The sequence below is a fragment of the Tenebrio molitor genome, chromosome 8, assembly GCF_963966145.1.
Source record: "Tenebrio molitor chromosome 8, icTenMoli1.1, whole genome shotgun sequence".
NCBI lineage: Eukaryota > Metazoa > Arthropoda > Insecta > Coleoptera > Tenebrionidae > Tenebrio > Tenebrio molitor.
The window spans coordinates 6911407-6928622 of NC_091053.1; the positions used below are offsets into that span (position 1 = coordinate 6911407).

At 41.2% G+C, this 17216-nt stretch overlaps 3 protein-coding genes across 9 annotated transcripts; all 3 read right to left on the bottom strand.

The window, feature by feature from the left end:
- Positions 1-157: 157 nt before the first annotated feature.
- LOC138137522 (retinal dehydrogenase 2) lies at positions 158-2359 on the bottom strand. The gene is made up of 10 exons (XM_069056959.1): positions 2179-2359; positions 2025-2129; positions 1865-1966; positions 1654-1819; positions 1199-1606; positions 967-1151; positions 760-924; positions 552-709; positions 426-500; positions 158-376 (listed from the first exon to the last, which is right to left on the bottom strand). Exons 1-10 carry the CDS (start codon positions 2212-2214, stop codon positions 307-309), a joined length of 1470 nt encoding a protein of 489 aa, XP_068913060.1. The 5' UTR covers positions 2215-2359; the 3' UTR covers positions 158-306.
- A 26-nt stretch (positions 2360-2385) lies between these two features.
- Rel (Relish) lies at positions 2386-9906 on the bottom strand. Of its 2 annotated transcripts, XM_069056943.1 has the most exons (15): positions 9768-9906; positions 9131-9260; positions 8732-8899; positions 8549-8685; positions 8332-8498; positions 8141-8282; positions 6112-6250; positions 5872-5976; positions 5123-5234; positions 4628-5071; positions 4402-4575; positions 4033-4349; positions 3047-3324; positions 2697-2993; positions 2386-2643 (listed from the first exon to the last, which is right to left on the bottom strand). In XM_069056943.1, the coding sequence occupies exons 3-15, from the start codon at positions 8895-8897 to the stop codon at positions 2539-2541; spliced, it is 2583 nt and encodes an 860-aa protein (XP_068913044.1). In that variant the 5' UTR covers positions 8898-8899; positions 9131-9260; positions 9768-9906; the 3' UTR covers positions 2386-2538. The 2 variants fall into 2 exon arrangements, with proteins under 2 accessions (XP_068913044.1, XP_068913043.1); XM_069056942.1 differs by lacking the exons at positions 9131-9260; positions 9768-9906 and adding an exon at positions 8951-9112.
- Positions 9907-10776: 870 nt separating this feature from the next.
- LOC138137512 (uncharacterized) lies at positions 10777-16429 on the bottom strand. Of its 6 annotated transcripts, none has more exons than XM_069056937.1 (5): positions 16159-16429; positions 15606-16063; positions 15263-15552; positions 14244-15212; positions 10777-12061 (listed from the first exon to the last, which is right to left on the bottom strand). In XM_069056937.1, the coding sequence occupies exons 2-5, from the start codon at positions 16058-16060 to the stop codon at positions 10878-10880; spliced, it is 2898 nt and encodes a 965-aa protein (XP_068913038.1). In that variant the 5' UTR covers positions 16061-16063; positions 16159-16429; the 3' UTR covers positions 10777-10877. The 6 variants fall into 6 exon arrangements, with proteins under 6 accessions (XP_068913038.1, XP_068913036.1, XP_068913037.1 ...); XM_069056935.1 differs by having other exon boundaries at positions 15606-16070; XM_069056936.1 differs by having other exon boundaries at positions 15606-16088.
- Between the last annotated feature and the right edge of the window lie 787 nt (positions 16430-17216).

A 17216-nucleotide genomic window follows, 5' to 3' on the forward strand; every position in this document is an offset into this window, starting at 1 on the left:
CCCCGGGGCCCCCGCCGACAAAATTCATGGTAAACGCCGCCATAGCAGTTCAAGGTTTCGCATGGTGGTGGGTCTTGTGGCACTTTTACACTGAACCAGGACATATTTTTGTAAGTGAACCACTGCATAAATATCATATTTACCCCATGTTTTGTAGGGCGAATTTGAGTATCCTAATCCGCGACAGTGGACAGACGAGGAATTAGGAATACCGTCAGATTAGATTCAATTACAGATTTACATTGTAGTGTATATAAATAAAATTAAAAATTTTTGAAAACCCAAATTTATTGGCACTGGGTAATTTTACATTTTAGTGGGGACCTTGATAGAGATGGTCTTGGTTTCCAAGTAGGGTTCGACCGAATCGGGGCCCCTGCAACAAATCGCGTCACGCAACTATAAAATAATCAAAAATAAATTACATCTCGCGCCCTATTCCGGACATTTTGTAGCCCCCAAAAGGCGTCTGCGGTGTAATAGCATCGTAGCAGTTCACCCTAACAATCGAAAAAAACATCATCTGGAATATAATTGATGGCGCAATTTACCACACAGATCCGGCCTGGACAGCTTGCGCAAACACTAGAGCCGTGTTCACATCTTTTGTCAAAACCCCAGAAGCCAATCCGTAGCTAGTGTCGTTGGCCCTCTCGATAACCTCCTCCAGAGTGTCAAATTTCAAAATGGTTTGCACCGGCCCAAAAATCTAAACAATTTAGTCTCTTGGATGCATCTCAAATTATTTAAATCAAATACCTCCTCTTTAGCGATCGTCATTTTATCGGTAACGTTCGAGAAGACGGTGGGCTGTACGAAGTATCCTTCGGTGCCGATCTGTGCGCCCCCTGTCTCCAGTTTGGCACCTTGCTCTTTGCCCGACGCAACCAACCGCAGGACTTTGTCTAGAGACGGTTTGTCAATCTTGAAAGGACCATCAAACGGTCTAGTTCGCGCGATACTCACTTGAGGTCCTTGATGGACGCTTGCGTCAAAAGGATCCCCGACTTTTCTCGCTCTGGCTTTCTCGACGGCTTTTTTGACGAAAGCGTCGTAAATCCCCGACTGGACGAACGTTCTAGAGCCGGCGCAGCAGTTTTGGCCATGATTGGTAAAAATCGCGTTGTGAGCGATCTCCACCGCCTCGTCCACTACGAAAACAACTCTCACGACACGAATTTACACGCGAGCTACTCACAATCGACGTCGTCGAATACGACAAGCGGACTCTTGCCCCCCAGCTCTAAACTGACTTTTTTCAAGTTGGATTGAGCCGCGTACTCCATGATTTTTTTGCCGACCTGCGTGGACCCCGTGAAGGCCACTTTGCTGACGTCTCCGTGCAGCGCCAGAGCCGCCCCCGCCGTTGGCCCGTACCCGGGGACCACGTTGATCACCCCTGCGGGGAATCCCGCCTCGCGTGCAAGCGCAGCAGCGGCTAGAGCCGTCAGAGGCGTCAATTCGGCGGGTTTCAGCACTAGCGTGCATCCTGCCGCCAGCGCGGGGCCCCACTTCCAGGCCAGCATCATCAGCGGATAGTTCCAAGGGATGATCTGGCCCACCACGCCGATCGGCTCCTTTCTGGTCAAGGTGAAGAAGTCACCATCTGCAACAAAACTGTCACGGTTAGGACCGACGCAAAAACGCACGCACCAGAGGGTATGGTGTGGCCGTGGACCTTATCGCAGTACCCGGCGTAGTAGCGCAGCACGTCGACGCTGCACTGGATGTCAAATTCCGAATCTGACAGAGGCTTGCCGTTGTCTAGAGTCTCCAATCTGGCCAGTTCTTTAAGATCTCTTTGGAGCAAATCTGCAAGCTAAGATCGAGCTGATTGGAGATTTTTCAAAATTGCCGCCTCTACCTGATTGATCAATTTGCCTCTGACAGAGGCGTCCATTTTTCTCCATTCGGAATTTCGCGAGAACGCTGTTTTAGCTGCAGCGACTGCTTTGTCCACGTCTTCCTGAAACAGCACCAAAAGGTTCAGCACACGCGAGACCAGCTGCTTTATTTGATCATACCTTGTCGGCTTCCGCCACGTCGGCGATTTTTTGCCCATTGCACGGATTGAAAGACGGAAATGTTTTCTTACTCGCAGCATCCACAAACTCGTTGTTTATGAACAACTACAAAACGTGAATAAAACGGTGCGTTGAACGACATAAATAAATGTACCTTTGTGTATTTAATTGAAGAACTTTCAGACACCATTGTTGAGAGAAACGTGACTTTATTGAGAGTATTTTTACTGAAAATAGTACACTTTATCAATCTTATTTACACCTCTGACCTTGTTATCTGCTATTCTCTCGGTAACTGGATGCTGCACCGACAGGTGTCACCACAAATTATAACATCTGTCAAACGCGGTTAGGGATAGAATTTGTGTAACAAACAGTATAATTGTATTTATAAACATCATTAAAATACATTCATGAACTTATGTAAACATTAAAATTAACGAAAAAAAATACAAATAACTCGTTAAGTAATGAGTCTTACTTGGTGACAAATAATATGTAAACCTAAGAGGAATTAAACGAAACGTGACCTGACCATGTTGTCGATGATTTCGACAGCTTGTACTTCATCAAGATTTTCCAGAAAATCTCTGATCTGTAGCACTGTATCGCCATTCGTCTGCAAAAAAAAAAAACTGTAATGGCGTTTAACACAACCGCTTGAGCTCAAACCTCTATCGCCAACTTGAGGAGCAACTTGGTAGGACTGCTGTTAGAATCGCACAGTCCGGACCTCATCAAGTGTCCCAGGTCGAGCAAATCGGCGAGATTCTGCCACGTCCCCGACTGGTCCAAGATCTGTGAAATCTCGTCCAGACAGCTCGGCGTAAAATTCTTGACGTCGTTGTACATGTCGCGCAACTCTTCCGCTGAAATCTGCTCCAACTTGACGCTAAATTTCTCTTCGAACTCGTCTTCTGAGCAATCGATTTCGTTTTTGATTTCCACGTCGACGTAATTATTGCGGCGCTACGGTAAAAACGTTACAACAAAAATCCATCGATCTACCGCGACTGTACTACCATGTATTCGGTGATCACTTCCAGCAGTTCCGAATTGTCTTTCTTGAGCGCGGCTTGCAGCGGATTGACGCCGCTGAAATCCTCGATCATCGGATCCACATCCGCTTGCTGCAAGATGTACGACACCACATCGATATTTTGTTTTTCTATGGCGAATCGCAGCGGCGTGAAACCGCTCTTCTTGTGCCGTTTGTTGATGTCGGCTCCGTTTAAACAGAGCAACTTGAGCGCTTTCATGTTGTTATTCTCGATGGCCAGATTGAGAGGAGTGTTGCCATCTGGAACAAAAACGAAAAATTGAAGCTTCTCTGTGAAGGTACAACTAAAGAAAACAGGTTTTGATGAGGTTCTCACAGGTGGAGTGTTTCTTTAGCTCACGTTTTAATACACGAACCAATCACCATCCTGAGCACGGGGCTGAGTAATAACGAATTTTTGTGGTAACCTAAAATAAAGTGTCACGAAGACTTGAGAGGAATCTGAACTCCATAGGAAATAATGAGTAAATCCGAATTTGAAAATGCATAAAGTAGATGTCGCTCTATGCTGAGAAAACACGTGTGAAGTTAGTACCTAGTTTAAGTATGTAGTGAAGTTAGCAACCATGGTGACCAGTTTTTAAGGGTACCACAGACGATCAGTTCAGCCTTGAGATAAATCGATCGGATTGATTTGTCCACGATGCGTCCCCACGTACCACATTCGTCAAAATTTCCATACACGATACGATATTTTATCCAGTTTGACTCATCTGAACATAAACCTGACCGTATATGGCACCTTTGCCCCCACCATTTTGGTTCTTTATGCGACACTGGCGCCACCCTCATTTTGCGGGCGAATTTGTGAATAGTGTTAGGGTGATTTCATGTTGACACATCATGATATCATTTGAGGTTTTAGATATTTGACAGCATTTTCTAACAAAGAAATTCGCCAGATTAAGATCAAATCCATGTGAGCAAAGCCGTATCAACAATAATCACCATTATTCTCGCCGTCTATGAAGCTCTTGACGTAATCGACAGACAAAAGTTTCTCGAAGATGGCGATCGAAGCGTTCGTCAGGACCGCCAGGTGGAGGGCTGTGTTCATGTCCGAGTCTCCCACAGACACGTCCGCTTTGCACACGATCAAATTGGCCACGATCTCTTCCGAATTCATACAGACCGCGATGTGCACGGGAGCCTCGCAGTAGTCGCTCCGCACGTTCAACAAATCGTACTGCTTCCACACGTAGATCATCTTCAGGAGGAACATCACGTCGATCGACTCGTTCTGTCTGATGGAGATGTGCAGCGCACTACGAAATGAGCGTCAGCCAAGTCGATTCACCGGGTTCGCATTCGACTTACTTTGTTTTGTCCTCGGTCGTCAAGTAGTGTCGCAACATGTTGACCGCCTTCTCGTCGCTGGGGTGGGTTTTGATGAAGTTCTGCAATTCCAAGACGGCGTGTTTGGCCTTGATAGTTTCTTCAGTACTATCAGATCTTTGGTATGATGACTGTTTAATCGTAGTATTCAAACTCCTGATACAAAAAAAAGAATCAAAACGAGACCATCAGAAGGGACGTTTTATACCTTTTCGTTAGAGACGGCTTCATAGCTGTGGTCAGCCACTTCTTCCCCTTCTTGAAGCCGACCGTCGGAGCGTCAGTGGCCAACGAATATTCGGACCCGAAGTCTTTAAAAAGCCTCTCGAACTCGTCTGAATTAATGTTGTTCATGGCGTGTTGTAGCTCGCTACTTGTGACCTCCAATTGGACGTCCTCCAGCAAGCCGACTGGATTATTTTCAATGTAGAGGTTATGGATAGGAACGGGGAGCTCATCGCTGGCTAGAGATGTGTCGTAACTCGAACTCTCGTAACTGGGTCGAGCCCTTTTCGACCCTGGCTTGTAAATATTCGAACTCACGGTGTAGGCGAACTCTTTCGCTTCGCTTCTAGCCCTGTCCGACGGCCTCTCCAGCTCGATGAACACTCTAACTGCGCTTTTAATGTTCACATCTTTGTACGGCGGCGTCCTGCACAGAATTTCATTTAAATCTGCAGTTCCCAAGCGACGAGTTACTCACTTGAAAACGATTGCATATTGATGGTGCACGTCGAGGTCGCTAAATTTCCCGTAATCTTCCCATAGGAGATTGTCCTCGTCGTCTAGCTCATAAAATCTGACCTTTATGTTCTCTGAAAAATCAAAATGGACGTCAGCTTCTTCCAAAATACAACATGTGTGATTGCGCAACGTGTTGAAGGAAATATTCACGACCTGCTGTATTATAACCGGCCTGTTCATTTCATTAAAAATGCATTATGAAAATGTTCCCGAGAAAGGGCCAATTTCCGCCGATGAAGGCGTCATAAAACCGCCGCTTCACTAAAAATAATAATCAATATGCAATATAACAACATTAAACACAAAAACAATTAACAATAAGAAAAACATTCACGAATTTTATATCAAAGCAGCAAAAACTTCAAATTCAAAATGTCATTCGAACAAGAAAAAATCCTGGTGAAAAAAACTTAAGATGAATAATATCCCCAAAAAGCGCCCGTACACTAGCGCTCTGCGGGGATCACTCAAACTACATTTTTGAACAGGCCGGTTATAGAGGGATTTTCATATTTGGTGGCGGAAACAGAAGATTGAGAAATGCATTGTCAGTGTCAAATTTATCATAAACGCGGTAAAAAGGAATGTCTAGGTAAATTTCAATTTTCGCTAAATAGATCAAAGTATGTATCACAAAACCTCCTCACACGTGTGCTAATACATAAATATAAATGTTACATTTGCATTTGTGGCTTTTTAATTACTTACTCTTTGTAACTCGCTCCACTAACATAAATATCTCTCGTCCTCCTTTGGCAGGACTGGTGCAGTGGTCCATTCTGACGATCTTGAGTTCGCCAGTAAGTGCGCTCTCTAAAAACACAATAAAAAATACCAATACCAATTCAGGACTGATCAAAGCACCAAATTTATTTCTAAACTGACAAGAGTGTAAAAAAGTCACGTTCTCACCAACTAAGGCTAACATAAAACAAGTTTTGTACTTACTCAGGTTATTGATGGTATGTGAATAAACTGGAGGACATATAGGTAGTAGTACACCATTGGATTTGTAAAAAGCATCGAATCGTAAACACACAACATTCAGATTAATGGATTTGCTTTCAGCTTCAGCTAATCCCTTAATCTGAAATTAAAGAAAATGTTTAAACACATGACAGATAGCTTCAACGTTGCTCTAGTTTTACTGTTGGGGTTCTTGAAAAAAAAAAGAAGATATCCGCAGATGTTTAATGTTAGTGCGAGAGAAGAGAGAAGGGAGGACGTACCTTCGTTAAACCAGCGATTATTTCGGTAACCCATGTTTAAACGATTGAGTTCGCTGTCGCTGAACGAATACCTTAAACTGACAAACTGAGTTTTAAAAATGTCTCTTGAATAAAGATTCAAATTTGGCGCCATTTTGAATTGTCATCTTTGACGTTGTCACAGCCGTCTAGACATGACCAAAAATACGAATTTTCGATCCACGGTGATTAAAAATTGTGGAAACCTTGTCAACTCACAAAAAGAAAACAACACCCGCTCTTTATTATTACAGAAATTCTTCTATGATACATATTAGGTTCCTTTAAGTCGAGTGTAAGCCACAAGTGAAATTTCTACAAAAATAGTGATCATACGGTTATCATAGGTGGCACACAAATTTTCTATCCACTTCTATCCACTTGCGCAAGAATTGCCTCGACTTCCGCACATAATATGATGCGACAGAATGAAATCAAAACTAAATCATACCTTGGAGCGCAGAATTACGAAATTGCGATAAATGAATAATAAAAACAAACACAAATGTCACAACAAAAAATGTGCAAATAAAAAATGTAACAGTGAAAAAAAAGATGTCTAGGTACTTTCAAAAACTTGAAATATAACCTCCACGCACTACTAACGTGTTTGTGTATTGTTATCTCCGCGGTGGTCTTATGACACTTACAATTGGATGATTCAATTCGGCGGCAAATTCAAACAGAAGTATACTTTGTATGTTGCCACATTATCGCTAAATTGCACTGACTCAGCCAGATTAAGTGCCGAGATTGACAATAACTATTTTTCTGTAAATATTGATTATATATTTATCCAGTCAACAGTTTCATGTTTGTGTTTTGAAATTGTGATATCAACTGGCCACTTGTAAATTATCAATGATTACGTTATCAGTGATCTTATGAAGACAACACTACAGATGTCCTCAATAGATCACGAATTTTCGTCTATTTGTTGCAAATTAGGCAACTGAAATATTCCACACAGAAAAAAATTAATCCCTCCAACCAAATATATATTTTAACCCACGTATAAAATAACTACATTGTGTGAGCTACCACGTAATCTGATACAAATGCAAACATCTGCCATTACGTTTTGCTTTTGAGAAATATGAACAGATTCGATTTTAACGAAATTGCAAAATTGCATAACTGTTCCATCATAAACTTGTCCCTGAAATAATCAGACACAAGATTATTTGGGCAAACACTCACCCCATTGTATTGCACAATATTTACTCAAAACTGCAAAGCTTCACTAAATTGCAACTAACGCTTCCGACATGACGATTGTGTTACGGTCTAATCAGTGTTTCTAAACTTCTATTTAACGTGAACCTACTGATAACAAGATTTCGTGTGGTCCTTAGCGCATGAAAAATATTCACAAACTGACTAAATAAATGTCATTGTAAAATACGATAAATTTTGAACAACTTACAAGAGTTTCTGCGAATTGTCACGCCCACTGTTTGAGCGCCAATCATCTAAGCATTCTAAGTCGTCATTTGCAGTTTTGGTTCTATGCACTTGTGCGAATGAGCATGTGTATTATTGGTTGCATAATTCACAACAAACAATTTTTATTAATCGAGTCCTCCCACTCTCCCGTTAATCTTCAAGCCCCACAGTTCGTAAAAATGTATCAATTCAAGGTAAGCACTCAGCTTGTGATAAGAGATTTATCAATGGTAAATAACCTCTCCAAACAGAATAAAATACGTTTTGGATAATAAGAAACCTACCTCTACTTCTTCTTTCTGGGTCAACTCCCGCCTTTTCCCCTCCAATCGCGCAATCTCTTCCTTCTTCAAATGCGTCTTCTTCTTAACTAATTCTGGAATTAAATTCTTCTTAGCTGTATGGATAATCCCCATACTGTGAAACCTAAAATTTTCTATTGTAACTTCCTACATCTCTCTACATCTCAACTTACGTATAAACAAAACCATCTTCTGGTGAAACAAAAGCGTCATGAGGATCATCCACTTCTCCTTTCCCCTGTTTCTTGATTAATCTGTGTGCATGTGGCTTGTGATCCTCTTTAGTGTTGTGCTGGTAGATAGAGCACCTGACAATCGCCCTCTTGTTGAAATTGCAAAGCTACAAATACTGCATCAGTATCAATTGAGTAGAAATGTGACCAAATTTACTTCAATTGTGGGGTAGGTCTGTTTGCGGACCCTGTCTGAGTTCTGCCCACACAGGCTCCCATGTGTCCCTGTCATCTCAGACTTGTACCGAAAGCGAAATCTGTCTATCGGTTGCTCGATTATCTTCAAATGGGGTGCTACAAAAAACGTGTAGACCAGGAAGAAAAGAATTGACAGGCAAACCTGTTGCTGCTGGGATGCCATCGAAGTCGAAGGCGAGCGACGTCGGTGGAAGGATCAAGGGGTTTTCCTGAACGGGGAACGACGAAGGGGGCGAATTGTAGAAGTTGGACTGAGGCGAGTCCTCGCTGCTCGAAGGCGGCGTCAGAATATTGGGATAATTGCTCATATCTGCAAATCACTTCTTAATCACGCTTACGCACTAGTTGGGGTGGAGCTCACCGGTTTGCACAGAATACACTTCCATGTTTACGTTTTCCGTTAGCATTTTGAAATTAGAGAAAAATTCTAACCTAGATCATTGGCACTCGCGACTTGTTCAAGAAAATAACTCGATTTTGGGTGGAAGACTGTGCAAATCGTGCGACGTTGTGATAAATAATGAACCAAAATGACACTTACCTCTTGTCTTGCGTCACTTTCACAGAAATAGGTTATTCCCCATGACAGAACATGGGCACTGGAAGGGACGGACGGGGAAGGACGGAGGCTCGAAAAATCCCCCTTGTATGCGTTGCAAAGATAGATGCGCCTGCGCACACAACGAAAATTCCACTATTTATTCTAGGCTTTTATGCAATTTTTACAGCGTTAATCAGAAAAGTACGCAAAGATTCACGATCATTTGCTCGGGAAGATTAAGTAAAAGGGAACGCAAGCGCGGACTAGATTTAGTAAAGCAAATTGTAACTAAAAGTGTTTTTTTTAACGTTGTTATCAACAGACACTCCACAGACGCAAAATTTTGAATAAATCAAAAGACGGAATGGTCGAAGTGGCGGGAATTTTTGTTATATCAAGGTGTCACAACTGATACGTTCAGACAATTGACCCGCGAATTTCGAACCTCTGGTCTGACAGCTTTTTTTATTCGCACTGCTGAATGCATTGCACTGTGGTCGGATCATCGTTTTTGGTTTATTTTACACAAACTGCAGTATACCCGATCTGAGTCATCAGTAAATAATCATTTTCCTGGTGATTGAAGCTTGTGGTTTTGTTTTAATCTAAATCTCGTTTAAAAAGTGACGTAACTTACTGGTAAAGGTCCACAATTGCGTTTTTTCCTCCGAAATCTTCACTTAAAATACTAGAGTGAAAGCATAAGTAAATGACAGTTCTTCAAAATACATTTTCGTTATCAACAAAGATAACGATAAAATGGTCTTTCCGACAAATCACATTTTATTTGGAGATAAACAAAATTACTGACGCTTACTTACTTGAAGATTGTGACCAAAATGTGAGAGCTTAGCTATTAGAATCTCAACTTCCTGGAAAATTGTTGCGATTATATCAGGCTCAACGATATTTTTTTTTGGTTGACATGTGAAATACCTACCTACTTTTTTTGATAAGCATAACAATTATCAGCATTTATTGATAAAAATGAGATGAAATTCTTATTTGATACATTTAGAATACACTTCTAGAATGCAATAACGGATAAATTGGATGTTTTTTTCAATATTTAAGCAGCACAACATGGCGCCAAGACAGCTGTGATAATTTTATGAAAATAGCCTCATTGATGTTTATCAAGTTGTCCTCAACACCAATTTCTGATAAAATTGTTATACTTATTAAATTTAACATTTTAAATGCATTTTTCACATTAAATGGACGCATTTTCAAATACAGTCCTTAAGTGATGAGTGATGACGTTTGCGTTACTGTCAAAAACTCAAGTCAGTGTTTTCGATAAAACATGTTTGTAACTCAAAAAGTACTAAGTACTAACTAGTAAAAGGTGTTATTAATTAAATCGTAGATTGTTCAGCTTCCTTCATACAAAAGACACTTCGTATCATGCATTTTAACTATTTTTGATCAACATAGATCTACATGGGTGATAAACACGTCAACATGAAAACTGTCACTTTTGACAAGTTGTTTCTTCTGTAAATTTTATTCCAACAAAAATCTAACAGGAGACATTTCCTTCTTACATTCGGTTTCAAAAAATCTGCTAGACCAGCAGAACTTGAACCCTTCACAAACCCGCACAAACAACTTTTGTGTATTGTAAGCAGTGGTAAATATCCACGTTGGTGACTGAAAAAATTTATTAAAATACATAAGGCTAGTAATTATTTTACAACACAACTCTATTTACAGAATCTACATTATAAATGACCATACGAAACCATTAATCCGTGAAATCCAACTGACACCGCAAGCCCGAGTACGCGTTCTTCAATCTCTTGGCCGCCGGCACCCCTCCGTGCACCCCTTTCGTATCCTCCTCTTCTTCTAGCACTTTCTTGTCTGGCGTATCCAAGCCGTGTTTGAGCACTTTGTGTTTGAAGAGCGCTTGATGACTCCCGAACTGGAGTGTACAGTTGTCGCACTTGACCTTTGTACAGCTCGCCGTCAAGGTAGAGGCCGCCGGTTTGGCCGTCGCCGCCAGACTCGACGTGCTCTTGATCCTCGTCGACCTCCTGTTAACTTGCGGTGACTTGACGCAATTCTCCCTGACGTGCTTCTCCAGCACCAGTTGCGAGACAAACGACAACGAACAAGTCCCGCAGATGTACTCCCGGTGGGTCTTCATGTGTACGCTCAAGTTCTGCGCGGACGAACACACTTTGCCGCAAGTCTTGCATTTGACACTGTTTGTTCTTTTCGGCGATTTGAACGCGGCGCTCGGCACTGGCTTCATCTTCTTCGGGGAGACGTGCGCGGCGGTGGTGCTCTTCAACAGCTGCTCCTTGGCGTGGATCCTCTTGTGACCGTTGAGACTCGACACGTCCGGGAACCGCTTCTTGCACACCGAACACCCGTAAGCCTTCGGACACGAGTGTTTCTTCAGCAGGATGTTGTTCTTGAAGGTGGCGGCGCAGTGGTCGCATTTGTACTTGTACTCAGGTAGCGCGTTCTTTATGGAGCTCTGCAGGCTGTGGTGCTGGAGGTGGGTCTTGAGGCTGTTCTGACTAGGAAAGGTCTTGTTGCACTTCGGACAGGGGATCTCGGGCTTGGTCGGGTTCTCGGGGGCCTCGAGTCGGGACTTTTTCGCTGGGGATTCCGTGCTCGGGGGGTTGGAAGGGTCGCTGGGTTTGTGGTTTTTGGGAGGTCGGCCCCGTCGTCTTTTCGTCGGACTGGCGCTGTTGTCGCTCTTCACTTCTTCTTTCACGTTCGGCGATTCCTCTTCGCTCTCGTCCAGTTCGATCACGCTGTCGCGCGATTCGTCGCTCTCGTCGCTTATCGTTATCTCGATCTTCTTTCTTCTGTGCTTCTTCTTCTTCCTGACGATCTTCTTCGGCTCGTAGTCGTCATCCGAATCGGTCAGCTCCACGTAGTCGGTCACTTCCAAGTTCTCTTTGTTTACAAGAGCTGTCAAATAAAAAAATCAAATCCCCCTAACTGATCAGCCGCCAGGGAGGTTTGCAGCAGTTTGCTCCACAAAATGTGCCAGAGAAATGATATTTGGTAATTTTTATAGAATTAAATGTGTGCATAAACATAATTATCCATTTTACGTACTATTCCGGACACGGAATTTTGGCCAACATTTTTTAGACATTTATAAAAAAAATGATGTAAACCAATCATTACTGTCATTAATAAATGACAGTTATTAAAAATCAATTTGAAGTTTTTCTTGTGACATCAAAAAAGCAGGGAAATGGCATTATCGAGTCAAAAGTTGGGTTATATTCAATAAAGGCCAGTTCACACATATTTGTCAGTTAAATGTCAGTTGTGGCCAAGATTCCGTGTCCGGAATAGTACCTATTACGGCTGAGCAGAGGACTACACAGGTGAAAAAGAAGAGTATTTTTGACAGCAACACATTTAGAATTGTTTCAACGGTAAAAATTGTTCAAACCAATCTTGTAGGTTATCTAATTTTCTACAAAATCTCTTCTAGAAGAATGTCTGCAAGACCAAGTAAAGTGTTTTTTTTTTATAAACAATTGTCAGTGTCAAAATTAAATAAAAATCCAACTAACCCTAAAATGTACTATTCCGGACACGGAATCTAGGCCAACATTTTTTAGACATTTCTAAAAAAATGATGTAAACCAGTCATTAGTGTCATTAATAAATGACAATTATTAAAAATCACTGTGAAGCTTTTCTTGCGACATCAAAAAAGCAGGGAAATGGCATTATTGAGTCAAAAGTTGTCAGTTAAATGTCAGTCGTGGCCAAGAAGCCGTGTCCGGAATACTATAGTCCAATTTTTTTTTTTTTAATCAATTGTCAATGTCAAAATTCCCTCAAAGACCAGGCTGTACCACCCTAAAACCTTTCGTTTCGGGAAACCTCTATCGTAAAATCTCCCTAGATCAGGTTTGAGGTTATATCAGTAATTTTCAAATGTCAGAAAAGTTTCAGGTGTAACCAAATTTTATACCAAAAGACAAGAAATAAAGACGATAATCACACTAAAAAGTGCAACTTAACATATACAGGAAAATGGGAATTTAGTTAATGGGTTATACAGGGTGAGCAACAATAACTGTTACAGTTGGCAAAAAAAAATTTTACATAAAATTTTCAAGACGGAATTGTACCTATTTCGGTTTGTTTTATTGATATTATTGACAGCTGGTATACATTTCAAATTTAAAAGTCTTGGTTTTTGTAATCTTTTATTAATAAAATGGTTTTCTCGTTGGAACATGACATAAAAGTCACCAAAAATCACCAGAATTTATTGCCAACTCAATCAGTACTTGTTGCTCACACGGTATAAGCAGTTTACCTATTCATTTTCAGAATCTAACCCCCAATCGTCTTCCGAATATGATTCTGCGGAAGAGGAATGTCCTCAATTGGTAGATTTCCCATCAATTTTTTCCAGTCCTCTCGAATCAGTTCCTCGCAGTGACGAACCCAAATACGAGTATTAAAAGAAAATACCTTGAATATGATGTGTAATCTAAACATAGCCAATTTTTCTCGTTGTGTTAGATCCTTGTTTTCGGAAACTCATTTAACTTTGTATTTTTATTTAAATGTAATTGCGCCTTCAATAGCGCAAGCGCCTTTACATCAAAATGACTGACATTTGACATTTTACGTTGCCAATCTAATACCTATCAAATAACCAGTGGCTTATACCAACATGACAATACTTTGACAATCGATTTAAAAAAAAATGGAGTATACGCATATGAACCCACATATGGACCAGCTGTATAACAATTTTACGCCAAATCATAATTGAGGTTATATTCATTTCACTTCCCGTACCTTTCTTCCGTGAATTCATTTTCAAAACCAATTTAATGAGCTATAAGGAGAATTTTTTTCAAATTTGAAATAAACTCTCGCTGGCTCAACGACATTAAAAAAATGTTGCCACTCAGTGTGACCAATCGTATTGTCATGAAAATCACTGTTTGGCTCACACCAACATGACATTTTGACAATTGTTAATAAAAAAATTCAATAATAGGAACAATTCTAAATAAATGTGTTACTGTCAAAAACACTTTTTTTATATCATTTCGCCGTCACAATTTGTACCCAGCGCCTGGACCGTAAACTATTTATTATTTCTTACTACCTGCTCCGCCGTACATCTCGACGAATCGATTCGACGACACCATCACCTCCTGGACGACGATCTCCTCGTCGATCCTCTCCACCGGCTTGATCTTCTGCTTCCTGGGCAACCTGTCCTTCCTGACCGGCGCCTGCGGTATCGTCGTCTTGTTGATGAAATTGTGGAATATTCTCGCCTGCATCGCCTCCTTGCACCTGGCGAACCTCTTGTTCAGCCGCTCGTCTTGCGGTTCGTCGTTCTCCATTTCGTTTTTCGCCTGGAACATGGCGTGCGAGCTCTTCAGTATGCTCCTCGGGTTGACCTTAGGACGGCACAAGTTCGACATCTCCAACGAGAGCGAGTCGACGTTCTCCTTCTCGGGGTGCTGGACCACGTATAAGTAAAACTTGTTGTCCTTCTTGATCCTCTGCTGCTCCTTGTTGTTCTTCAGCGCCTGTCTCAGTATGTTCGTGTTGTTCGACGTTTGGTGCTTGTCGCCGAGTTCGTAGTTCGGCTCGACGTCGCCGGTTATGTGGAGGCCTTCGACGATGTGGTAGTCCTCCACGTCCGAGTCGTTGATGGGAGTGTCGTTGGTGAAATCCTCGGTTTCTTCTTGGGAATCTTCGGTGGGGGTCGGTTCTACGTCGGGGTTCACCTCCACGGTCTCAAAATCGGTGCCGTTTAGGCAAGCTTCCACGACTGGAGACTCCTCCGACTCTTTCTCTTCGTAGCGTAGAGTCATCTCGTTAGAGGGCGCCTCCGACGACACCGAATTCTCTTCAACGTGTACAGAATTTCCCATCTGGTTATGGTACTCCATCAGGACCTCTTCACAAGGCTCCTGACCCTCTGAAAAATTAGTCAACTGCTGACCCTCCAAGTTTTCGGCGAACGTCTCTGAAGGCGCTTCCTCCATGGCTTCGTCGGCGTTGTACTCGTCTTGATGCTCCTGAAGCTCCTGTTTGACGCTTTGCAAACACAAAATACCTGCAAAACATTTATTTACCCACTGTATGCATATTCTTTTACAGCAGTACCAGGTTTTATATCAACTGATTCTTCTTCAATCTCTTCATTTTCATACATCACTGTTGTGACATCCTCTTCTTCATTCTGCTCCTGCTCCATACAATTGTCAGGCAAAATGTGCTCCCCAGAGTTGTCTTCCTGAACAAAAATATGAACAGAGTGTGGTTCACTGGCATTATCTTCAGTGGCGGCATTTACATGTTCCAAACCATCAACAGCCCCTTCTTGAACATCTTCTTCCATTGGAAGCAACTGGATCGTTTCTGGAATGGCCTCCAATTGTCCCTCTTCATTTTTCCTGTGGGACAAAACTCGTAAACACCCGAAAAGAAACAAAACTAGTCCAATTACCTAAATTGAAACTGATATTTCTGGTAGTTGCCATCTTCATCTTGAGCCACTTGAATTCCGTACAGCTCGTCTGAACCTTCAACAGTGTAGACGACGACTTGTTGATCGTTGATTTCGTCCGGGACTTGATCTAAGATTTGATCAGTTATGAAATTGTCAGCTGTCTCCTCGACTTCCAATTTTGGGTTGGCCAGAGTTATGTTGAGGTTCTCTAATGATATCTCGCTGGTCGAGTCCAAGACGGAGAGATACTGAGTGGGAGAGTCTTCTTCTGCAGTGACATAACCTTCATTTATTGTATCAGTTAATGTGGAGTTGACAGCATCGATGTTGTCGTGGTTCCAGACCACACTCTCGTCGACGGAGATATTGGGGACTAGGTGTCTGTCCACCGCGAAAGAGTAGCGCTCCGTCATCTGTGCAAACACGGCAGATTTATCGAATTGTGATGACATAACCTATAATCTGATAAAGGTAAATATTCTACAAAAACAAGATTAATAAAATTTGTGCGCAGAATGATACGTTCTGACATAATTTCTTATTCGAGTACCTTCAATGGTGTGAATAATTGCGATCCATATAAAGCTGAGATTTGTGGGTTAGGTCCAAACTTTTAACAAAACAAGATTCGATTCTTCGGTGCGACTTTTTCAGTTAAATTAACACAAATTAGCGTATTTATTGTGGAAATGTTACTTTTGCACAAATAAAATCAATTTCAAATACTAGTTTCAGTTTTATCACACATTTCCCTTTAAAAAACCGTTTCTTGCTTGTTGACACTTGACAATCTATTTTTGGATTGGATCGAGGCGTCCCTGAACGAGAAAGATAGAAAATCGACGATTTAATTAAATGCACTAAAGCCCGACAAAGATGGCGATATAATATGTGGCCAAAATCACATTTTTTACGTTGAGAAGTGGTCATAACCACAACAAAACACAACTTAATCAGCGTTTGAAACTTTTTTAAATACGATAACGCCAATTGAATTATTTTTTGGTGGTAGCCAGAAATTTCTTTCTTATTTTGAGACAATTTCCATTATGTGGATAACAATTAAAATTATTAAGTAAGTACTGTCAACCCTAGGTGACCTCTGACACAAGCAACTTTATATGTAAATGATAGCGATTCCATATCTGCAATTATTAAGAGTTGTAGATATTTTCTTTTATAATAACAACAACAGCTGGAATATTTTAGTTTCAATTACAATTACCTATTTTCTGTTCGAAAATTTTTGTAGCAAATGCAGAAGCAGAATACATTGAGATTGACCAGAATTTTCGAATGCAGAATTTTGATTATTGGTTAAAAATTCAAAAAGTTTCATCCTGTATTATACAGGGTTATTCTAAATTATTGTAGTCCACGTAGGTCATGCCCAGGTTATTACATTTTTGCCGCTATCATGTGAACTGTCAATTTTGTCGTTGTCACTGGCATTTCATTATGGCATTTTTTAGGTAAAAAGTACGCTGATGAAAATTTTATTTATTTTTGTTAAATTAACGATTGAATCGAAAAATATTGAGTTGTTTTGCAACCAATTTTAAAAATATTGAGTTGTTTTGCACCCAATTTAACTCCCGTGTGTGAACG

Bases quoted from the DNA above. Each gene is read 5' to 3' on its own strand.
- LOC138137512 (XM_069056937.1), bottom strand. From the start codon at position 16,060: ATGTCATCACAATTCGATAAATCTGCCGTGTTTGCACAGATGACGGAG. The intron at 15,553-15,605 runs GTAATTGGACTA...TTTGTCCCACAG, and splicing joins AAATATCAGTTTCAATTTAG to GAAAAATGAAGAGGGACAAT. The intron at 15,213-15,262 runs GTACTGCTGTAA...AATGTTTTGCAG, and splicing joins ATCAGTTGATATAAAACCTG to GTATTTTGTGTTTGCAAAGC.
- Rel (XM_069056942.1), bottom strand. From the start codon at position 8,996: ATGCTAACGGAAAACGTAAACATGGAAGTGTATTCTGTGCAAACCG. The intron at 8,283-8,331 runs GTAAGTTGAGAT...AGAAAATTTTAG, and splicing joins GAAGATGGTTTTGTTTATAC to GTTTCACAGTATGGGGATTA. The intron at 4,576-4,627 runs GTATAAAACGTC...TTTTTGTATCAG, and splicing joins AAGCCGTCTCTAACGAAAAG to GAGTTTGAATACTACGATTA.
- LOC138137522 (XM_069056959.1), bottom strand. From the start codon at position 2,214: ATGGTGTCTGAAAGTTCTTCAATTAAATACACAAAG. The intron at 710-759 runs GTATTTGATTTA...TAAATTGTTTAG, and splicing joins TGACGATCGCTAAAGAGGAG to ATTTTTGGGCCGGTGCAAAC. The intron at 377-425 runs GTAATTTATTTT...GATTTGTTGCAG, and splicing joins TCCGGAATAGGGCGCGAGAT to GGGCCCCGATTCGGTCGAAC.